The sequence below is a fragment of the Dermacentor albipictus genome, chromosome 1, assembly GCF_038994185.2.
Source record: "Dermacentor albipictus isolate Rhodes 1998 colony chromosome 1, USDA_Dalb.pri_finalv2, whole genome shotgun sequence".
Classification (NCBI taxonomy): Eukaryota; Metazoa; Arthropoda; class Arachnida; order Ixodida; family Ixodidae; genus Dermacentor; species Dermacentor albipictus.
In genome coordinates, this window is record NC_091821.1 from 337,037,892 (window position 1) to 337,063,218 (window position 25,327).

At 47.1% G+C, this 25,327-nt stretch overlaps 1 protein-coding gene across 3 annotated transcripts in view; it reads left to right on the forward strand.

Moving 5' to 3' along the window:
- LOC139054561 (complement C3-like) overlaps nt 1-25,327 on the forward strand; it is a 190,169-nt gene that overhangs the window by 140,151 nt on the left and 24,691 nt on the right. For all 3 annotated transcript variants that reach the window (XM_070531704.1, XM_070531705.1, XM_070531706.1), the window contains 5 exons: nt 3,854-4,020; nt 10,208-10,366; nt 11,805-11,915; nt 15,225-15,282; nt 22,899-22,944. In XM_070531704.1, coding sequence (XP_070387805.1) covers nt 3,854-4,020; nt 10,208-10,366; nt 11,805-11,915; nt 15,225-15,282; nt 22,899-22,944 — 541 coding nt within the window. The remainder of the gene's footprint in view (nt 1-3,853; nt 4,021-10,207; nt 10,367-11,804; nt 11,916-15,224; nt 15,283-22,898; nt 22,945-25,327) is intronic.

Here is a 25,327-nt window from a genome sequence, read left to right on the forward strand (position 1 = left end):
TCTTATATTAGAGGATACACAAAGAGGTAAGTCTTTAACGTAATTTAGAAACAAAGGGAGACCCAGGAGAGAACCCTACGGCACACCAGAGTGAACATGATGAATGGTTAACAAAGAGCAGAAAATGTTCGATCTATCTGATGAGGTTGTAATCAAGGTTATGTCATTTGAGCTTTATAAGGAGCAATATATTACTTACTTTCTCTAAGGCTTTCTAAACATGAACAAAACCACAATCGACTAATGACATGAAAATGGCATGAAGCTCGTGAGTAAAGGGTGCTGTGTTGCGCTTCACAAGAAATATTCTTGCGGAAACCATGTCGCGCAACTGAAAAGTAGGAATGTGTTTCTAAAAGGTGGCAATGTTAGCGTAAATTATGTGTTCGAGAATTTTACAAGAAATGCTGGTTAAGGATATAGGGCGATAGTTTACAGGTAAATTTTCACTACCTCATTTGTTCACCGGACCCACTTTCCCGACTCGTCAGTCATGAGGGAGTGCGCCCTCAATAGTCTGCTGAAATGCCTTGGAAAAGAGCAAAGAAGAAATTCTAAAGGTACATTTTGAGAACGTAGGATTAATTGAGAACCCATGCTTTAAGATGGTTTTTAGTGATTCAATTTGTTTAGATATTACCAGAAGGTGCAGTGATGATAGGATCCATAGGTGGGCAATTGCAGTCTGGCGCATAAGTAAGCATCACTCTGCTGATATTGGGAATTACATTGGTTACTGACATTGGGATGTGTATTTGTTACAACCTTAGTGTGGAGACTAATAAAATCAACAGAGATGGAAACGCAAAACAGGAAAGGTAAGGAAATCAGCTAAAGGAACGTTTGATTTGATACTATGGGGTACCATAAAGAAGGGTTGAAAGGACATTCTGGCATCTCTTGGTTCTGGCAGCTGGAGGCCGAGTGTATGGAAAAGTGTAATGGGACCGAAGATTGGGTCCCATGCAGAAAAATACACGTTGCAACTATAGGTGGTCATTGAGGCCGGTGCGCTGCAAAGTTGCCCGCGAAGGTATTTATTTATTTATTTATTTATTTATTTATTTATTTATTTATTTATTTATTTATTTATTTATTTTTATTTATTTATTTACCCGCAAGCGATGGATATATTCACAATCCCCGAATATTAATCAACCGCCATGTTATGGGGTCCAAGTGGTTGAACGCAGTCTCGAAAGAGAGTCATTGGACTTAATATCGAAGACGGACGAACAACATGTGATCAATTCTCTCCTGACATTCAAAGCTTTCAAATGTCGATCCATCGGTCACAACAACATGGAAAGGAAAGACGTTTGCAAACGCCGCTCCCACCCGTACATGGCACAGCAATGTATTACAGCGGGAGAGGTTTTAAAGGGATGCTACAGAGAAAAATTATTTCTTCTCTATCATTAAATTACTGTTCCACAATACAAAAAAACACTGTTGCCCCGAGAAGACATTTGGTCAGCTAGAAAAAAACGGAAAACTCAAGAGGGACGGGTGGCGACGCCGCCCTGAAGTTCCCGCACCGGCTCACCAAAACGTCATGGATTTTGACAGCGTCTGCTAGGGCCTGGTTAATTCTTTAGCGGTGAATATTTAGTATACACTGCGTTCTGAAAGAACCAGAGACTGAATACGGCGAGGTTCGAGAACTTTCACCAAGACAACGAGGACCGAACACGCAAGCCTACCTTGAAATTCGTGACGTCATAATGATATGCTGGCGCTCAGTTTTCGGCGCAGAATTCACGGAAATGAAACTTTCAGCCTGATTTTCTCTTCTGTTATCGACCTATTGTTCAATTAACGATAGCAGAGTTTTCAAAGAATACTTTAGCAATCTAAGCTGATTTATGTTTTGCTTTCCTGTACTTTTAAGGAGGAGGAGGAATAAACTTTTATTTTGGAAACAGTATTCCGGGGTAAGCCCCGGTTCTACTCTCGGTGGGAGGTCTCCTCATTCCAGGAACTCTCCGGCCTTCGCTGCCTCCTTGGCCCTGGCGACGAAGCGTCGTTGTTGTACCATGTCCTCGGAGACGAGCTTGGCCTCCCACGTTTCCATGAGGTCTTCGCCTTGTCTGGCGTTGCAACAGTCTCTCGGTGAAGGCAATGCGTCTTTGTCTAGATGCCATGAACATTCGATGATCAGGTGCGCTAAGGTGTCCGGTACGCCGCACATTGGGCAGTGGTACCCTCGTAGCGTTGGGTAGAGCCTATGCATGATGATTCCGTGGATGTAAGTATTACTTTGCAGTCTTCTGAGTGAAGTGTTTTCTTCTTTGTTGAGCATTGGGTGAGGTGGTGGATACACCCTGCGTTCCAGCCTGTGATGTTGAAGGATCCATGAGTACGTGATGGGTACGGTCTCTGCCTCCGCTGACACAGACCGGGCGTCTCGAGAGTAGGAAAGGTTGCCCCGGCAGGTGTGGCGCTTCGTTCCCCTCCAGCCCCTCGTTCCCAGGAACCCTTTTCACGCAGGTGTAGGGGATCGGAGTACTGCGGTGCTTCAATATCTTCAGTGCTTCTGTCGACACGCGACCCTTAGCGTAGTTCCTGACGGCTGCTTGAGAAGATGACAGCTGCGCCCATGCACGTGATAGTTCCTAGGGCGATCGCCCTCTCTTCTGCAGTCTCGGGGTTTTCTAATGGACTGTGGCAGACGCTAGCTGTCTGCCCTGAGAATCTACGACGCTCAGGGCATAAGCGTTTCTTTGCGGGTATTTGGCTGCGTCGGTGTATCTGGCGTCCGGATCTTGCCTGTGTCTTCACCGTAGAGCATCCGCTCGGGCTTGTCTTCTTTCCTTGCTGTACGTGGGGTGCATGTTGCGTGGAATTGGTGCTGTGGACAGGGATTAGCGGAGGTTTGAAGGAATTCTTTCTTTTCGGTCCGTGGTGGCTATAAAGGTTTCAAAGTAGCTCAGCCGTTGCAGCACTGATCTTCCGGTGGGCGTGAGCTTCAGTCGTTCTAATTGACTAGCTTTGTGAGCTTCAGCTAGTTCTGGCCAGGTGTTGTGTAAGCCCATCTTGAGACGTCTCGTAGTCGAAGCCATAGATGGTAGGCCCGGGGCGATTTTGATGGCTTTCCGTATTTGAATGTAAGCTTTTCTACCTCTACATTTTTCAGCACGAGGTAGGGCGTGCCGTATGTTATTCGACTGGTGAGGAGTGCTTGCATCACGCTTAGCGTGTCTTGTTCTTTAAGTCCGCTTCTATGGCTTGCAACTCTCCTGACGAGATGCGTGAGCTGTGAGAGCGTTCGCTGTAGTCGCGGGAGGGTGGCCGCCCCGGACCCGTCTTTGTGTATGTGTAGCCCTAGAACTTTAATTAGAACGGTCATAGGAACAAAATACCCTGGCGGTGTAATTTCATTACTTAAGGCTTGCGAAGGGTTAATCTAACGCATTTCTGTCGAACGAATCAACTGATCGACCAATAGCTTTCTATGCTTGAGTCTGTAGCGAATGGTCCAGGTTGTGCAGCCGGCAAATATAGATACTCATAGAACTCCAACAAGAATTACGGATTACTGCCTTAAATAAACCACGCAAACAATTTGTTGTCTATTCGAGTGAGGTACTCGCAAGCTAGCTTTTATAATAGAATCATTTGTAATTACGTTTCAAGGCAAATTCAGCAGACGTCGATGGCATGACTGGCTGCTCTTTGACTGACAATTAATACCAAGCACACCACCGCAGGTCGTCGCCCCACGAACACAGTTGTGGAAGTCCCCTTAACAGCATCGCTGTAAATTTAGAGCAAATTACGCTGTTGCTCAAACGATTTCATAAGTTGTTCTGCATACTCCTGTACATCTTCATTTTCTCCATGTAATGTGCAGATGGAGGTCTGCACGTGCCAGCGAACAGTGAGCCAATGCAAGTGCAGGCAACGTCGTACGCACTCCTGGCGCTGCTCAACACCGGCAAGAACATGGACACCATCACCGGCTTAGTGCGATGGCTCAACCTGCGCATGGGCCCTAGCGGGTCCATGCAATCTACACAGGTGGGAATCCTTGACTTCTGCCGCTCACAAAACTACACGCATTTCGCAGTCCCTTAACGCACACATTTGACTTACGATAAATGGCCGCCCTTTGAGAAGCTTGCGAATACTCTTCATATTTTGAATTTTCAGCCAGACGATTTCTCTGCGGTCTCGGCTTGATCCGCCACTGTTAGCTGTCAACAATTTATTGCCGTGACGCCTGCTTCAGTGGTCGCAATAATTTCCGCGACAGCTGCCAAACGGAACCATGGTTGTTGCGAGCGTCGATTGTCGGTGTAATAAAAAAAATACGGCAGAACTCGTTTCACAATGCTTGTCGACGACAGTGCAATTAGCACTCTAGCAATACAACGACACACCATATTCCTGAAGTCACGTTTATTAAATATGTGTAGTAGTCGTTCTGAAGCTTTAGTTCCTTCTGCTATATGCAACATACTTAAATCACTGCCAACTTTGATATGACCCTCATTTGCCAAGGTCGTACATGAGTATGGCGGCAACGAAGCCATCAATGACGCCAAGGCAGTGACGACCATGGAATGGTGTCAATGGAAAGAGAAAGGTGGCATAAAGACGCCAATACGACCACAATGAAATGTCAATTCCTAAATGATGATGACGGCATAACGACGACAGCGTGACGACGACAGTATGAGGACAATGAGATGACGGCGAGTGCATGACACCGATGGCGAGAAGACGACGCTATGACGAGAACCTCGTAATTAAGCTGGAATGACGACGACGGCACGAACACAGCGGCATGACGAAGACAGTATGAGGACAATGAGATGACGGCGAGTGCATGACAACGATGGCGAGATGACGACGCTATGACGATAAGCTCATAACGAAGCTAGAATGACGATGACGGCACGACCACAGCGGCATGACGACGACAGTATGAGGACAATGAGATGACGGCGAGTGCATGACACCGATGGCGAGAAGACGACGCTATGACGAGAACCTCGTAATTAAGCTAGAATGACGATGACGGCACGAACACAGCGGCATGACGACGACAGTATGAGGACAATGAGATGACGGCGAGTGCAAGACAACGATGGCGAGATGACGATGCTATGACGATAAGCTCATAACGAAGCTAGAATGACGATGACGGCACGACCACAGCGGCATGACGATGACAGTATGAGGACAATGAGATGACGGCGAGTGCATGACACCGATGGCGAGAAGACGACGCTATGACGAGAACCTCGTAATTAAGCTAGAATGACGATGACGGCACGAACACAGCGGCATGACGACGACAGTATCAGGACAATGAGATGACGGCGAGTGCATGACACCGATGGCGAGAAGACGACGCTATGACGAGAACCTCGTAATTAAGCTAGAATGACGAGGACGGCACGAACACAGCGGCATGACGAAGACAGTATGAGGACAATGAGATGACGGCGAGTGCATGACAACGATGGCGAGATGACGACGCTATGACGAGAACCTCGTAATTAAGCTAGAATGACGATGACGGCACGAACACAGCGGCATGACGAAGACAGTATGAGGACAATGAGATGACGGCGAGTGCATGACACCGATGGCGAGAAGACGACGCTATGACGAGAACCTCGTAATTAAGCTAGAATGACGATGACGGCACGAACACAGCGGCATGACGAAGACAGTATGAGGACAATGAGATGACGGCGAGTGCATGACAACGATGGCGAGATGACGACGCTATGACGATAAGCTCATAACGAAGCTAGAATGACGATGACGGCACGACCACAGCGGCATGACGACGACAGTATGAGGACAATGAGATGACGGCGAGTGCATGACACCGATGGCGAGAAGACGACGCTACGACGAGAACCTCGTAATTAAGCTAGAATGACGATGACGGCACGAACACAGCGGCATGACGAAGACAGTATGAGGACAATGAGATGACGGCGAGTGCATGACAACGATGGCGAGATGACGACGCTATGACGATAAGCTCATAACGAAGCTAGAATGACGATGACGGCACGACCACAGCGGCATGACGACGACAGTATGAGGACAATGAGATGACGGCGAGTGCATGACACCGATGGCGAGAAGACGACGCTATGACGAGAACCTCGTAATTAAGCTAGAATGACGATGACGGCACGAACACAGCGGCATGACGAAGACAGTATGAGGACAATGAGATGACGGCGAGTGCATGACAACGATGGCGAGATGACGACGCTATGACGATAAGCTCATAACGAAGCTAGAATGACGATTACGGCACGACCACAGCGGCATGACGACGACAGTATGAGGACAATGAGATGACGGCGAGTGCATGACACCGATGGCGAGAAGACGACGCTATGACGAGAACCTCGTAATTAAGCTAGAATGACGATGACGGCACGAACACAGCGGCATGACGACGACAGTATCAGGACAATGAGATGACGGCGAGTGCATGACACCGATGGCGAGAAGACGACGCTATGACGAGAACCTCGTAATTAAGCTAGAATGACGATGACGGCACGACCACAGCGGCATGACGACGACAGTATGAGGACAATGAGATGACGGCGAGTGCATGACACCGATGGCGAGAAGACGACGCTATGACGAGAACCTCGTAATTAAGCTAGAATGACGATGACGGCACGAACACAGCGGCATGACGACGACCGTATCAGGACAATGAGATGACGGCGAGTGCATGACACCGATGGCGAGAAGACGACGCTATGACGAGAACCTCGTAATTAAGCTAGAATGACGATGACGGCACGACCACAGCGGCATGACGACGACAGTATGAGGACAATGAGATGACGGCGAGTGCATGACAACGATGGCGAGATGACGACGCTATGACGATAAGCTCATAACGAAGCTAGAATGACGATGACGGCACGACCACAGCGGCATGACGACGACAGTATGAGGACAATGAGATGACGGCGAGTGCATGACACCGATGGCGAGAAGACGACGCTATGACGAGAACCTCGTAATTAAGCTAGAATGACGATGACGGCACGAACACAGCGGCATGACGAAGACAGTATGAGGACAATGAGATGACGGCGAGTGCATGACAACGATGGCGAGATGACGACGCTATGACGATAAGCTCATAACGAAGCTAGAATGACGATGACGGCACGACCACAGCGGCATGACGACGACAGTATGAGGACAATGAGATGACGGCGAGTGCATGACACCGATGGCGAGAAGACGACGCTATGACGAGAACCTCGTAATTAAGCTAGAATGACGATGACGGCACGAACACAGCGGCATGACGAAGACAGTATGAGGACAATGAGATGACGGCGAGTGCATGACAACGATGGCGAGATGACGACGCTATGACGATAAGCTCATAACGAAGCTAGAATGACGATTACGGCACGACCACAGCGGCATGACGACGACAGTATGAGGACAATGAGATGACGGCGAGTGCATGACACCGATGGCGAGAAGACGACGCTATGACGAGAACCTCGTAATTAAGCTAGAATGACGATGACGGCACGAACACAGCGGCATGACGACGACAGTATCAGGACAATGAGATGACGGCGAGTGCATGACACCGATGGCGAGAAGACGACGCTATGACGAGAACCTCGTAATTAAGCTAGAATGACGATGACGGCACGACCACAGCGGCATGACGACGACAGTATGAGGACAATGAGATGACGGCGAGTGCATGACAACGATGGCGAGATGACGACGCTATGACGATAAGCTCATAACGAAGCTAGAATGACGATGACGGCACGACCACAGCGGCATGACGACGACAGTATGAGGACAATGAGATGACGGCGAGTGCATGACACCGATGGCGAGAAGACGACGCTATGACGAGAACCTCGTAATTAAGCTAGAATGACGATGACGGCACGAACACAGCGGCATGACGAAGACAGTATGAGGACAATGAGATGACGGCGAGTGCATGACAACGATGGCGAGATGACGACGCTATGACGATAAGCTCATAACGAAGCTAGAATGACGATGACGGCACGACCACAGCGGCATGACGACGACAGTATGAGGACAATGAGATGACGGCGAGTGCATGACACCGATGGCGAGAAGACGACGCTATGACGAGAACCTCGTAATTAAGCTAGAATGACGATGACGGCACGAACACAGCGGCATGACGAAGACAGTATGAGGACAATGAGATGACGGCGAGTGCATGACAACGATGGCGAGATGACGACGCTATGACGATAAGCTCATAACGAAGCTAGAATGACGATGACGGCACGACCACAGCGGCATGACGACGACAGTATGAGGACAATGAGATGACGGCGAGTGCATGACACCGATGGCGAGAAGACGACGCTATGACGAGAACCTCGTAATTAAGCTAGAATGACGATGACGGCACGACCACAGCGGCATGACGACGACAGTATGAGGACAATGAGATGACGGCGAGTGCATGACAACGATGGCGAGATGACGACGCTATGACGATAAGCTCATAACGAAGCTAGAATGACGATGACGGCACGAACACAGCGGCATGACGAAGACAGTATGAGGACAATGAGATGACGGCGAGTGCATGACAACGATGGCGAGATGACGACGCTATGACGATAAGCTCATAACGAAGCTAGAATGACGACGACGGCACCACCACCGCGGCATGACGACGATGGGATGACAGCGGTGGCATAATCAAGATTCACTGACGTTATTGTGATTACGTACTATAGAATGACAAAGAAAGATTGACGTTGGTGGAAAGGTGAAAGCAAATGTATAAATGTATTCCGATCAGTGTCCCTGAATCGGAATACTCCACCTCCGAGATCAAATCGGGCAAATCGGGCAGAGGGAGCAGGAACGCTCAACAAGCACGCTCTTATCACTCACACCCCGTTAGAAAAAAAGCAGCAGCCCAAATACCACCAAGGCACGTGCACTGAAATAATTTGAACTAGCTTTCCTCGCATAATCTAGAGCATGAGATATAGGTCAGTAAAGATCTGGTGCTTTGCATGCGACATAATACAATTAACGTTATATGTGATACTTTATACCCTCTGCGCATGCCCTGCTTCTCCGGGGAACGGCGGTAGACGCGCCGTTCCGGTAGACAGACCAACGTTACGGCATAGATCAACGTTTTAGCACACATTTAATTTAAGATTAAATTCTGGGGTTTTACCTGGCTATGGGAAAATAAAGAGAGAAGGCAGTCAAAACACCGATCTTATTATGAGGCGTGCCAAAGCGAGGGGGGGGGGGAGGCTGCATTAGTTTTATCTGCCTGGAGATTAACATATTGGTCGTCTCGTGGTGTACGAGAGCGTGGCAGAACATTAATGACGCAGTGACGCGTAACCATAGATAATGCTGTGGCGCCATCATCTAAGCCGAAATAAAAACACTTTGTTCGCTCGGGGCCGTTTCTTTAGGTCTAGCATCGTCAAAACAAACAGCTGATTTAAATCATAATGACACAACATCGTAATGGCTTGCGCTCAGCCTAAGACGGGATACACTGTGGTTGATTTTACCAATTAATTTTTTGTTCACATGAAGCAGAGCAGGTAGAAAGGGCGAATTCGCATCGAATAGGAAGGTATGGGCTCGTCTGGGGGTTGAAAGGTTGTTACGTAAACACGTGAACATACCGTGGTAGTCAGCAAGCACAAGATGTGCATGTGCAGGCATAACATATAAGGTTTCACGCAAAACCGAAACTCCTTAATGAACAGAGGCAGCGGCATGACACCAGCAAAATTTTGAAGCCCAGCATAAGAGAGTCTTTATTACTTAAATAGAGCCGAATAAAACTAAATCTAAAGTAAGTGGTAGCTACTGCAGTTGCTCTTCGCGCGCTTAACTGTTGATTGTGAGGCATCAGGACTTAATATTTTGGAGATAGAAATTTTTGCAGAGGCAAAACTATACGTTAATCAATAACAATCTAGGAAACAAAGCTGTGGTGAATGTTTGCCTAATTCATGCTTGAAACATATAAGCGGCAGTTAGGTTGCATTAGGTCTGATTTTCTTCTCAATGTAACATCTCTACCGTGGCTACAGCTAAACAGACTGGAGCCACGCAATACCGAAAATTGGTGACGAAAGCGCGTTTGTTGCCATGTCGTTGTACTGCGTAACAGTTAAACCAACTTCATGGGACGCAGGACACTGTGGTAGCACTCCAAGCACTATCCAAGTACTCGATCTACGCCCGGAACGCAGGCATCGACTTGACCTGTGAAGTCACGCTGAGCGGCAATCGTGCCTTCCACCGTACCGTGCGGATCAAACGTGAGAACGCCCAAGTGCGAAACAAGATAGAGGTATGCACGCTGTTTATTGCTTAAGCTAATGCAACTGAGAAATCAGCTGCACCTAGTAACGTCCAAAGCGGTCTACTCTTAAAGGGAACGCTTGATTGGGAAACACGTGCCAATTTTTTTCCTCGGGAAAGTGCGTAATTGCCAAGCTTTACAGCAGATCCACTTGTGGTTGGTGGTGCTGGCAGCTTTCTGCAGTGAATCGACAGTTTCGGCCGCCACTTGCAGATATATAGCGCTAGCAAAGTGAGAGCCACACAGTGGGTTGTTATTTGGAACAGTGGACAGCGCTGTATACGTACAAATTTGAGAAATAATATAGCAGGGCATTATTGCACTTAATATCGCGAAGAAGATATACGTAGCAAAGATGACAATCACAACGTGCATAATGAAAATCTTTTTTTTAAATTATGGGGTTTCACGTGCCAAAACTACTTTCTGATTATGAGGCACGCTGTAGTGAGGGACACCGGAAACTTCCACCCCCTGTAGTTCTTTAACGTGCACCTAAATCTAAGTATACGGGTGTATTTCGCATTTCGCCCCCATCGAAATGCGGCCGCCGTGGCCGGGATTCAATCCCGCAACCTCGTGCTTAGGAGCCTAACACCATAGCCACTAAGCAACCATGGCGGGTCAATGAAAATCTCTTCAGTTACACTTTCGTCATCATCCATTCTGGGTCATCAACGTAAGTTTCACTTCGATGGCGCTTTAATGAACCTTTGATTAAACTATATGAAGGTTTTGAACTTGCTCCTCATTTGAATGCCCTTGAGCTTTTCATGTAAAGGAAAAACGGCACTAAACATTGCAAGCTCACTGAATCTTGAATTGAGTAAGGAAGAGCTCGAATGAAAATATCATGCTACTAGAAGTCCTTGGTGTTCCAAAGCAAATGCAACTTGCCTTTTTTTTCTGTGTAGAATCCGCCAGGTTAATGCAACGTTTTAAAACCAGTGCGAACTGCTAAATTCGAAAGCCTCCCATTGTAAACAGTGCGCATAAAAACAGAGACTGCCCGACAATAAGATAGGATCAGCACTATCGATAAAGTGGAGCTTTAACGGAAGGCGAGGGGAGTCTCTATAACTTAAGGTGCAATAGGAAAAGAGAGAAATGAGACAGTGGGAACGGGAGAGGCAACAACATGGCGCAAAAGCACGAATAAAGGCACGGTGTCTGCACAAGCTGGTCGTTATAGGTGCTTCTAATACACATGGTGTCGCCGTGGGGTGTACTTATCTAACCTCTATAGCCCGCTCTTAATTGAAAACTGCACTTCATCAAAAATACTTAAGGTTCATCTGATTATCGCTTCCGTGCCATGTCACCGGGTATCTCTGCTGCTGTTTTGGCCTTTCCGTCCACTCCCATCTTCGTGAGCGCGTCCCGCAATACAGTCACGCAAGACATTCCCATTACGCCTGCTATGCAGATTCCAATTTCCAAAGGCAAAATTTTTGTCAAAGTCAACGGCTCGGGAAAAGCTACCCTGAACTTGATCACGAGCTACGATGTTCCCGTCAGCGCGGATTTTTTGTGCAAGGTAAGACATTTTGCCTTCTCATAATTGTGATAGGACCACGAAAACTCACTATCAAAATTAATCTGGCCTCTGTTAAGCGTCAGATAATTCATGCAATTGTTGTATTCATATAGGATGTTATGGCCAAGTATTGCACCAGGGTGGCCAATCCTGCCCTGGTGAGGGAGTGCGCGTTACCGGTTCTGGTCCGCGGGATCAGGCCGAGCTCCAAGCCTGTTTATGCAATTTTATCAACGCGCGGATTTTTTTTAGTCCGGTGGAAAATTGCGCGGCACCGGGATTCGAACCACGATCCTCTTGCACGCGAGGGGGATGCTCTACCTCTACGCCACCGCTGCACCTTCGGTGAGGGAACAAATGCGAGTTAATGACATCTTAGTTGAAATCAAGAAAAAGACATAAGCATGGGCAGGACATGTAATGAGGAGGGAAGATAACCGATGGTCATTAAGGATTACGGACTGGATTCCAAGGGAAGGGAAGCGTAGCAGGGGGCGGCAGAAAGTTAGGTGGGTGGATGAGATTAAGAAGTTTGCAGGGACAACATGGTCACAATTAGTACATCACCGGGGTAGTTGGAGAAGTATGGGAGAGGCCCTTGCCCTGCAGTCGGCGTAACCAGGCTGCTGCTGATGATGATTATTAATTCGTGTAAGCATCCTAACTAAGCAGCATCGTAACGAAAATCAAGAGGCAGCTTTGTTTAAAACTTAGTTCGGGGCTAAGCGTTTGTGGCACTGTGCGCTTATAGCTTCAAGTGACCGTGTGTAGTGTATTCCTTAAACATTCTAGGCTATCTCATGATACTGCAGGATCTTGTTAGGGTTTTATCACAGACAAATGAATGCGTATCCGCTCCTCTGCTGAGCTCGAGTAAGCAACGCATAATTGATTTGCCCAAAGCGATACCAGATGAGGACGTCGAATCGATTTGCCTCGGCTACGAAGTAACGAAGCATAGGTTGCTGTAATATAGCTGCGGTACATTGCATTGCTGAGTGGGCTATTGACCGGTAGTAAATGCAGCAGAAAAATGTTCCGACATTGCGAGCGCGACCATGCGCACTGACCGGTGTGTGCGTGCAGTTGCGCCACGAAAACCCGACGGAGAATTCGTTGCCAATTAGCGTGACAGTGGTTTTAGCGCTGAAGAAGGTGGGTCCTGGATTATTGTCGGAAGATGTGTTAAAGATTAAATTAGTGCCAGACATGTATAACATGTGTTCATCGTCTTTGGTAACAACACGTGTCTGCAAGTTTGACGCTAATAAACAAAATTCTAAAGACGTAAATGGGGCACACATAAACATGCGTTGCGTCCAGGTTGAGTCATGATCAAGCGAGATCAAGTGTCAATATTTCCGGCCGCTAGACATCGCTACTTTTACTTTAAAAGAAGACGGTGATGGTGAGGGCCAGCAATGGTAGGAACATGTTGTGGTCATTACCCCCGCATTCATAAGCACACCTCTACCTCAACTCATTTGACTCCCCTGCTTAGAGAGCAGCACGACCTCTACACTGAAGTGGTCACAATGTTTTCTAAAACGCCTCAGTCAAAAATTATGACGGACTGTTGATAAAGGTGTCCAATTTGCCTAACTTCATTCGAAGGCAGTTAAGACACTCAAGGAAAATTATTTGTGCAGTTTTAGTGTCTGCATAATTATTGAGTAATATATCAACGCCTTATTTATAAAAAGAAAGCAAGTACTAACTCAAAGCGCAGGTATTATTTCACCGCTTACAGCATGCTGTATCGTATATGAAACACATAAAACAACTCCTAGCATAACATAATCGAAAAGAAATCGAAAAGAAAGAAAATCTTATCTAATCACCCGCGATTTGCATTTTCCGGCCAGCACTTAAATACATAACGACTTTAGCACTGGCAATAATTTTTGAGCTATTTTTCCTTTAAAATACGTATGGCCGAAGCTCGTCCCACAGTATGCAAAATGTTTGCAAATAAACTGGCTTTCTACAATTTATAAAGTTGAACCCAGAATACAAAAAAATATCAGGCTGTTTGTTTACTTTCTATAAGGCTACTTGGATGTATCGATCGAAAAATACATTCGGGTGGTTCTGTGAGGCAAGCAATATTTGCTGTATCGTATATTATAGAGCATGCAGTTATGTGCTGCTTTGTGGTCAACAGAAGAGATATATTTCCTCGTGAAAGAACAAATTTGTCGGCAAAATGTATAGTTTGCATACAGTTTTTAACCATTATCGGTGCACGATATGTAAGAAAATGAAAATTTCAGCAATGTTTACAATTAAGGTAGCTGAGGCACACACTGCAGACGGATTTGCCCCATTACGGGTCCAAGCGTGCGAGTTTCAGATCAATTTGCACCCTTAAGGACCACTAGGCGTATAAATCGGTTTACAGTGTGCTCTGTTCTAGGAGCTAATAAGTATAGAAGCCGCAAATACCTCTCGGAAAAGGAACAAAGTTTCCTTTCGGTTTTCGACAAATTCAAGGATTACACAAAGCAAAAACTAACATAAAACCAAGTATACGAACAATCCGGGCTAGATAATGAAGGCATGAATCAGTCATTCAAGGATGGCGTCAAGAAATTTTAATGAAACTTGTACTAGCTCGAGCAGTGAGAAATATGCCCTATCTCTTAAAGCAGTGCGTCAAGCTTTTTCACTGGTTCTGATGTCCTTTTACAACATTTCTGCCATTTAAATGTGCTTTTGCTTGATAAAAGATAACCTCACAACTGCATGGTGTACCTTATGAGATGCGCGATTGCTCCTAAATTTGCAACTAAGAGCTTGTTTAGAAAAAGTGAAGCGGATTTAAGCATATATGGCCTAAACAAAAGCATGTCTATCTTTTTTTTTCGTCAGAAAATGGAATTTACGAGAAACAACTATTCTTTCACCATTACTAAAGCTAAGCGACACCTCGTACATCTCGGCAAACATAGCAGGGCCTTCAGCATCATCTCTTTCAGCAAGACCGAGTGGGATAGTGCTCCTCGGTGATTACTGCGATAAAAAATGGCTTGAAGACTGCCCGTTCGCTGCAGTTCCTCACAGCAGGCAAAGAAAGTGCCTGATTACCAAATTACGGTTCGGAAATTGTGAGAAAGCTTATTGCGCAATAGTAACTGAGCTTACAACGTAAAGTGGAAAAATAATGACGTTGACATGTTAGTCGTGACTGGCTCACAAGCTGCCAGCGAGCGTGGGCGTAGTTGACCATATAACAAGAACTATTACTGTCTTTGTAGTCCCTCGTCATGGATAGGCTGTTCCTTACTCAACTTTTCTTTTGCATTGTAGTTTGATCTCAACATCACATTTGACGACATCAAGTTCACCTTCGACAAAGCATTGTACGGTGAGTCTCTCTGCGTTGCGGCGCGTAACTTATTTAGATCGCAGCTCTTGCCCGTTCCTGCGGCGAGTGTCGGTGGCGTTGGCAGCTTTGGTGGCGTAATGAGTGAACGAGCGCTGCGAAAGTTGAAAGAGCGAAAGCAGAGCGAGATATGAAATACGCGAGCCGTGAACGGCGGCCTTCGTTGACGTGCGCACGGGAAATTTGTGTCATACGGATCCGCCTAACCGTTGTATACGTACTCCTAAATTGTCTCAACTGGACCGCTCGTTTCGTACTATCATCTGCTTACGTCAGCTCTCTATCGCGCTTCTCTGGTTTGCTTGGTTTGGTCTCGTTCGCACTTTTTTTCTATTATCATGGTTTGCTATTTTTTTGCAATCGGATTGTATGCGCGACGCGAATTGTGTAGTACTTCTGGAAGCACCCTAGTGGCAAGATGACGATCGATCGCTGCCGCGTGATCTGGTCTTCTGGAAAATGCCTACACGGCGTGGTCGAAATATCGGTAATTAATAAAAAGCGTGAAAGTCAGTTAACAATTACGAGTAAATAATCGCATTTGCTTGGAATGATGTAAGAAACCATTCTCTAAACACGACGTTGAAGACCTCCATTGTGTCATGCCATAGAATGAGCTTATGCTCATCGTAAAATCGTGCATTACGCAAGATAACGACGAAATGAAATTCGTTGAAAGAACCAACATTTCGGTGAATAGCTTAGAACTTATCATGTGTCACTTGAAATCTGCATTTGTAAATGTTCGCAATCAAGAGCATCTACAAAAGAGTGATCTTCGTAGTGGCTCGAAAGTAGCCCCAATTCTTAGCAACATCTTATTGAGCAAAGTTATCAGGCTGATTCTGAGCAGTTGAATGGCTTGGCCTCCAAGATATATCATTATGATGACGGTTACCTGATCATATGTGAAGTTAATGACATGAAAACGAGAGTGGTAGATATCCTCAAACAGAGAAAGCAAAAAAATAGAAGCAAAGAAAGAAAGCAGAAGCGGCCTCGATTTTACGATTGAGTTACGAAAGCAAACAAACCTTCAGTTATTGGCCTAACGCTGATGTTCAACCATAAACTTGTGGGCTGGCTGTACGCATCTAGGTCGCAAAATCCACTCTTACTTTACACTTCAGCCCACTCAAACGTTTTTAAAGATGGCATTGCTGTATCTGCGATACGAGTGGCCGTGTCAAAGTCATGTGTGGACACGTTGCGCAGCAATTTCTTTGGCCAGATTCATATATTAGAGGAGGCCACTTACCAGACTACATTGTAACTAGGTCTTGTGAGAAGGTGGCATGATGAATCAAGGCGTCTGGCAGACGCGAAGACCACTCAAACGATAGGCAAAATCAGTTCACCCTACTGTCGTATGCTCACAAGCTTGCACACAACTTGTTGTGTACAAGCTTGAAAAAGAATGTTGCTTGATGGAACATGGTTATAACACCGCGTTTTGAGGCCAGGACAGGACTGTCGGTGACTGTCCTCTGTGCATTCTTTATGTCCGGCCCTCAAAACGCACCGTTATAACCGCCTTCCATCAAGCCAGCAACCAATCGGCCCATATGAGTCTCTTAATCAAGAATCTTGCACACCGATATTGTGTGAGCGTCGTTTTCTCAGTTTACAATAAGTTGGGAAGCATCTGTGCGCGTGTGAAGCACTGGGTAGAAGATGAATCTAAAAAGAAAGATAAGTGTGCCGTCAAACACAGAAGCCTGTTAATTCCATGTGCGACAAATGTAATCTACCAGATTTCTCTGTCCTGCAGTAATACCTATATTGGACAGACTGGAAGGTGTGCCAACGTCAGAATACCAGAGAACCAGAGAGAAATTTCGAAAATAATGATCGGCTTTCAAAATTAGTTGCACGCTGCACGAAGCATCAGTACAAGTTACTGTTTAACAACACAGTGATCTTAGACAGGCACAGCAACATGAGAAACAAATAATCCTGGAGACTTATCATATTAGCAAAAACAGTACGAAGGGCATCAGCCAGCCATCTTCAAAAAGAATTTTTCAAAACAAGCAAAATTCTTCAAAAACAAGCATAAGCATGGTTTCCAGAGCTAATTCTGCTCGGACGTGTTTTTCCGTAGCTCCAGATCTTCGCCAATTTGGCTGGTTTTTCCTCTCTACTGGAACCCTGTTGTTTATCGACCGCTTTAGCAGTTCATAACCACTACTGGCGGTTATATATACGCTATCGTCATCTACACCCTCCTGCTGCGTCAACTACCCCGACTTCTTGTGTGGCTTCGCGAGTGAGAGCGCCCCCGCGGCACTCGCCTCGTCGGGACGGAGCATCCAAGTCACTGTCCGCTGCATCGAGGGGGCGGAACATTACCAATGCAACTGCCACCCAAACCAGGAGCGTCTCCTTCGTGGGGACGAGTGCAACGGGCGAATGATGGATACCACCAGCATGGGGACCAACAGCCCTGCTGTCAAGGCGCACACCTTCGCGAAGAGAAGGACGGAAGCTACTGGCCTTCCATCGGACGAAACATGTAGCTCTAGCACCTACAAAAATACGTCGCTCATCACAAGGCGTGCCCGCACGTCCGACACGTATGTCTCCTGTGTCGCCAACGACATCATGGTACAAAGTGGTTATCAAGCATCGTGCTAGGTGTAATATGTTCACTCTACCTAACCGCATCATTCAAGCGGTCCTGGACGCCTGCCTCGGGGCTTCCTGATTTCAAGGTTTCGGTCTACACAAACCTACCGATACGGTCTCAGTACGGGTGTCTGCTATGACACTAGTTTATAACCTCAAAGAACTGCCACAGATAGAAGTCGCAGAACAATGTGTCCTTCCAATCCAGGCGAACCTCACCAGTGGTACTAATTTAAGGCGCTATGTGGTTAATGGCATTTACCATAACGAAGAAACCGAAAGGCTCCTGCAGAAACTATTGTGTCCCACACACAAGGTCGTGGCTGCTCGCTACCTAGGCAGCGGTCGTACCTGCCTAACCACGCTTCAAGTTCCTAATTCCCCACCTGAACGTATCCTATATTACGGCTGCGTTCTGCGACCGCGTCAGTGCAAGTTTCCGTTGTGCACTGCAACTCTTGCTTCAGACAGGGACACATGAAGTCATCCTGCCCCTACCCACCCAAGGGCGACACCATGGAGCCTGAACCATCAGCATCATTTAGATGCGGGCTATGTCAAACAAACGATCATGACATCACTTCCATGACGCGCCCTAAAAAGTTGAAGGCCACTAAGAAAGCTCGACAACGCCGTCTCAAGGAACGCCGTACAGTGCTCCGGCATCGTCATGATGGAGCGCGGTCGTCGCATTCATCGTCGACGTCTATTCCTGCTCATACGCCTAACCCGGCATCTATGTCGATACCACTCTCACCCCAAGAACTCTTGCGCTTAGTTGCGCAACAGCTCTAGCATCTCACCTCGGTTTTACTGCCCAACCTTAACCTGTGATGGTTGATACATCTTCAGTGTGCCAGAGGGCATTTTAAAGCGGAACTGCCGCGGCATCTTTGGAAAAGTCGGAGAGCTGCGCCAGCTTCTCAGATATGAGAAGCTGCGTGTTTGGGCTCTACTGCTTCAAGGATACAACAGCCTGCCACCCATTTCGGGATTTGTGGCATACTCATCGCCTTCAATGTTGGACCGTAGCCCGATGTCCCTCCAGGAAAGGCTGCAGCTTATATAAGATCCGCTCTTCATCAGACCCGTGTTGATCTTTCACGGTGGTGCACTTTATGGCAAGAAGTCACAACCGTATTGCTGCGTCTCCAACGTACGGACGTTATCATGGTTTCGGACTATGTTCAATCCTACAGCGGCCGTGCGGCTCGGTTGTGTATCGGCTAGTTGGCGCGCCTACGACAGAAACATCCTGGTTGCCCCATTATGGTAGCAAGAGATTTTAAGGCTCCCCATCCCACGTGGGGTTACGCCATTTGGAGTGCGCGTGGTACGCATTTGCTGGACACATTTGTGGACGCCCAGTTCACGCTGCTTATTAAAGTGGTAGTGCCCACCCATCGGCGTTACCACCCTCGCGCGCTGCCACACTCACCGGACTTACGTTGGTGTCTAAGAAGGACGACCGTCTCGTGGTCATGTGAAACCGACTGCTGGAATAGCGACCATCATCTGATTCGTCTTGAGTTATCTTCACGCGGAACAGGCCGCTTCCGACGACTACGTCAAGTGGTCGAATGGGATCGATACAGCACGGTATCAGAGAACACTGTATCCAACTCCATGCGGTACCCATCCCATTCTCCTAATGCGGCATTAGTTGAGGCCACACGTACTTCGTGCGTTGATGAATCGCGATTCAAACCAAATTTGTTACTTCTGCGTCTCTGGCCATCGCGTCGCCAAGCAGAACTTGCATCAGAACATGACCCTGCATCAAATCGCCTTCGGTTAGAGGCCCATCGCCCTACTGCAGTAGCTCGACGCCATGAACACCGCTTAGAACGTGGCCGCTTGATCAACTGGGGCTCTTTACTCGCTCCTTCGTTGTCCAATGCCTCTATTTGGCGCACCTTCTGAGTAATGGAACTTGGTCGGCACCCTCCAGAAACCGCAGCCTGCGCCCTGTTAGCATTCGGTCAGACACCAGCAGTATTCGCGGAAACTGTCGCCCACACCTTTATTCCTGCTTTGGACACAGCATCGCCTCCTTTCGTTGTTCAAAATTGCCTTCCCGTGGACGCAGGCACGCCGCCTATGGTCCCCGACATCGAGGGTATCCAAGCTCTCTTCACTATGGCGGAATTTTTAGCGGCAATAGACCTGTTGAAGCCATGCAAGGCACCAGGACCGGACGGCATACGGTATGAACTTTATAAAAACACGGAAGGCAAGGTTCTCTATGTGTGTTGCGGGACATAAACGAATCTTGGGCTACTCGAGTCATTCCCGATCCTTGGCGACATGCAGAAATGGTCCCTATACCCAAACCCTGAAAGCTCCAAGACAATATCGCTCATTTGAGCCCAATAGCGCTAACCTCAACGTTAGGCAAGCTGATGGAGCGTATGCTCGCCACACGTATTACATGGTGGCTCGAGCGATACCCCTGTTATCATGTTGGCCAAATCGAGTTCCGTGCTCATTTGGGCGCTGAGGGTGGCCTTGCATACCTTTCTTCTATGGTGCTCATCGGAGGCCGCTCCCGAAGAATTCGCACCATTCTGGCAATAGACATTCCTAAAGCCTATGGCCGTTTTAGTCACGAAGCTATTGTTCGAATTGACCATTAGCTTCAGTTCGCTAGCCCTGTCTGCACATTCGTCGAAGAATTCCTGCGCGCTCGCACCTTCTCCATTCGCCTGGCTGGCCAAGCAGCAGGTCGGTTTGCCGCTCATCGGGATGTCCCACAAGGATCTGCACTCACGCCAGTCCTTTTCAACATTGCCCTCCTTCCACTAGCTTGGAAGCTAGCGACGATACATAACGCGCAGTACAAATTATATGTAGATGACATCACTGTTTGGTCAGTTCATCCTGAAACCTGCCACCAAAAACAAGCGCTCGGAGAGGCCCTAAACGTGATACACAACTGGTGTGCTCAGATAGCGCTTGAAATTTCCAAGGACAAGATGGCGCTGTCTACTGGCAATCCGGCCTCTCCAGTTATTTCTGGATCAGCCACTTCACGAGGCTTCTACTCTCCTTGTACTCGCCCTTGAAATGGATTCCTCAGTATCTTGGGAACGATGGGTCAAGCATGCAAAGCAACAGGCCGCAGAAGCGATACAGTTGATACGTCGGATTGCGAAGAAATCTGGCGAGTGAACATGGCTCGCCTTCTTGTACGTTCTGTACTGCAAGCACGACTCGTCTGCAGAAGGCAGAGTGGGCTCGCCTTGGGGGTGAGCCATGCGCGCCATAACGGAACTACCACGTCTCACTCCGTTGCCAAGCCTACAGGCCGAGTCCCAACTAAACACTATCAACGAACTCGTTCACCAATGTCGATGCTCACGCGCCCTAAAGCCATCAAATTTCTGCTCGGCTGCTTCACTGGCCCGGTACATGGGACATGAAATAGATAATCCACCTTCTACGAGACCCAAGGTAGCTCCGTGGAACAGGGCATAATTAGGTCACAATAAGCCTCTTGGTCGTCCGTATAGCCCGGTTCCTAGCCAGACGAATGCCCAAGTTTCCCGCCTTCCTCGTGCCGAGGATAATGACAACGATGCGACTCTTGTAGCACACACTGATGCCAGTGTTAATGACACCGTGATCCACACAGCTCTCGTGTGCCTATTGATACCAAAGGCAGGCCAGACGTGCTCATATGTTGCTGATCCTGCACCACCGGCCTATCTTGCCAAGCTTTCCACCATAGGAGACGGCGTGACCGCGTTGCTCCCTTCTGTTAAAGCTGCTCGATATTCTCAGCCGATCATTCGCATGGACTCGACTCAAGCCATCCACAACATACGTACGGTGTATTTCTGTCCACTCTACTCTCAGGCAGCATTCACCGTCTTGCTGCCACTACGAATATCCTGGTACGCATCGAGTGGGTGCCTCGAGCAGCCCTGCCAGGTCTCCTTGAAGCAGATTTGGCAACCGACCCACAGATTACTACATACCCACTTCTGCATTTTCCTAAAAATTCCTGTGGACAACTGATCCTGGAAAATGAAAACCTCTGACGTACCACACGAGCTCTTGTACCTCTTTATCGGTCAGACCTCCCTGGTGGATTAACCCACTGAGAGGAGGTTACATTAAGGAGGCTGCGTGTCGGAGTCGCGCTCATCCCGTGTGTGACCGCTCTCTGGCCACCACAGTATCATGGTCCTTACGCCCATAGCGCCCATTTTGTGAATCAAGAATCGAAAAGGTTACAGTGACACCCTTACTGTGCACGTTCCCAGGACTTCATCTAAGCCGTCTTCACCACTTCCGGGCAACAGGCATTAGGCCTGGCCACACACCCGACCTTGAACGCTCGATTCATGAACTTTATCATCCTTCACTTCTAGATTTTTTTGCAGGAGTCAAATCTGTTCGTGTACTTTGTATTAGTTTTGTATTGTACCTAAGGGCAAGCTTTACAATTAAAAAAGCGCAAGCGTTAGACAGATTGCGTTGCCTTTCGTGTTTTCTCCTTTTGTTGTTATCTCGGTTTCTGTAGCACATGCGTATTCACGTTCGCGTTTACGTCGTGTGCAATAAATATTTAGCTGAGAGTCAGTGCTGTCAGTGTGTTCTTCTCTGTCGTCCAAGTTGTTTCTTGTTCTGTACTAGTCAATTCAAAGTTGAAAGCGGGGTTACATGATAATTATCTTCACCGTTTCTTTTTGGTGTCAAGAAAGAAAAAAAAAACGAGCTAGATTCTTGGTAATCGCGTCGCTGTTAAATGTCTGTTTTTTATTGTTATTCAAGCAGCGATTTGTTAATGTGAACATGAAGTGTGATGCTGATTTGTGAAGTATCCTGTGCGACAGGCTAAAAAGTGCTAAAAAATTAACATCATGAAAGGCCATTATACCAAACACACACAGCTGATGATACAATAAGCAATTGAACTGAATAATGTTCTTGTTTCTGTTCTTTTTTCCATGGTATGTGCTCAGCTTCGAGGAAATTTGAAAGGAAGTACGAGATGACGGTTTGTGCGAGGTAAGATGAAGAATCTCTCAGTTGTAAGGTTTGATGTTGCTCTACTAAAAAGAGTTAGCGATACGTAGTTCAGCAATGTGGGTGTCTGCTACCACAAGCGCCGTTGCCCATCGGTATAGGTACTATATACATTATCAGACCGAGCAGGCGAACAAAGTAAATACAGCGAATTTTGCTTCTACTTGCTGTTTGGCTTAAATAGCTTTATAAATATGAGGAATAACTACCTATATGCGAAAACAAATGCACGCTTTTCTTCGAAATAAACTGGTGACACTGTAACAACACCATTATAGGCGGCTGCTTTGTAGATCCTCAATCAAATAAGAAGTGCCTTCTATAGAACATTTTATTCTGTTTCCGTTCGCAATGTGTAAATTGTGATTTCCACTAACAGTAACTGTTGCCGACGCTGGGCCTAAGCCATACAACTTAAAAAACGCACACGAGACACGGTAGATTAGTCACGCTGTGGCGCCCCTAGCATCTGCCTCGCTAGTGCCCGTTTATTACAACATCACTGCGGTAGGGGGGAAATAGAGTGAAGAGGCCAAGGTTGCTGAACCACTGTCTGCTGTACGCTGCACCTCGCTTTCTTTGCGAAGATACGGCGGTCAACACTTCGTGTCGAATATCTGCTTGAAGTCCTTGTCGTATGTCAGGATCTTCCTTGGACGACGTGTTCTCGATGATCTCCGAACAGGCGGTGAGTCGGAAGTGATTTCTGTCGTGATGGATCGGCTGGGTCAATGAAAGGAGGAGACGACCCAGCACTGTCGTTGTAATCCAGGTGTGGTGTTCGAAGCGCTTCCAGAATGACACTACCATCATCAGAGGATGGCTGTATACGTCTATCATTATGCTCTCATTATCGGATCAGCTGGTGATGATGAAGGGTTCCGACGTGGGTCGTAGATGCTGTCTATTTCGCCTACATTTATCACCGTCTTCAGTGAGTACTCTGTAGGAACGTGGTGCAACCTGGTCGAGCACTGTTGCTTTTGGTGTCCATCCCCTCTCACCTTGCAGACGAACGACGTCACCTGGCTGAAGCTTGGATGCCTTGTTTTGCTTAAGCACGTTGAGGTCGCCTTGTAACTTTTCGGCTGCGAACTTGATTAAAGTTGGGAAGACCGGGCCTGAAGCGGCGGCTCATTAGTAGCTCACCTGGTGAACCACCGCATCAAGAGTAGATGTGCAATAGTTCAGAAGGCCTTGATAGAAGTCACCTCCTGAATTAGCGAGTCTTCTTTAAGCTATGTTTTACCACTTGCATGCCTTTTTCCGCGAGTACACTGGAACATGGAAACCGAGAAGTCGACGTCATATGCTTAAAGTTATGGGGCACTGCAAAGCGGGCGAACTTTCTTTATATAAACTGCGGTGCATTGTCACCGCGAGAACTTCCAGGGGCACTCCGTGCCTAGCAAAAATGAACGACATTTTGCATATCGCTTGTTGGGATTAAGTATCTTGTAGTTCCTCAACCTCAGGATAATTGGTATAGACGTCGTAGACCACCAGGTAGGTTTTACCTGCGTATTGACATAAGCCTGCTCCAACCCTTATTTATGGGGAGCATGGTTTTTCTATCATCAAGAGCGATTCCTTAGGTTGGGCATATGCATTGATATTGTGAGTTTCACAGCTGTTGACCATGTTTCTGAGGTGTTGAGCCATGCCGGGCAAGAACATCAAAAGCCTCACCTTTGCGAGCTATTTGTTTATGCCTAAGTGGCCTGCATGTAGCCTATTCAGCATTTCGGTTCGTAATGTACTTAGTATAACCACTTTCACTTCCTTGAATAACAGCTTTTCTATAACCAACAGTTCCGAGCCATACGCTTTGTGCTGTCCTGTAAGCGGTTGCTCAAATTGAAGAAACGAAGCGCGTCCCGTATAGGCGCCCCATCAGTTGCCCTATTACCTGTTGAGAGTCGTTTTATCGAGAGTCTGGTACGCGTTCAAAGTTTTTTAGTACACTGCGCAGTGCGTAGGTACTTCTCTTACCGAGGGATCATCTTTGAGTTTTACATAATGTTTAAAGATCACCTGGGGCAGACAGCATAATTCCGTTCCCTGAGCTGGGATAGCGAAAGAGGCGGACAAAGAGGTGCACGAGAAATTGAAACACGCATTCAAATAATTAACGGAAATTCACTCATTATCTTCGTCACTAATTAGTTTACGGCACATTGGAATCTACGCATTGTAGTCGATGAGTTTGCAAAGCGTATGTGCTTAGAAGGAATTTTCGGGATGGCACCAGTTTCGAGATAACAGTTTCCAAGGTGTGCAATGAAATACATCGACATTACAATTACTTTTTGGCTTCAATGCATAAAAGAGCGTTTTGTTTAAAAAAGTGAGTAGAACAACAACG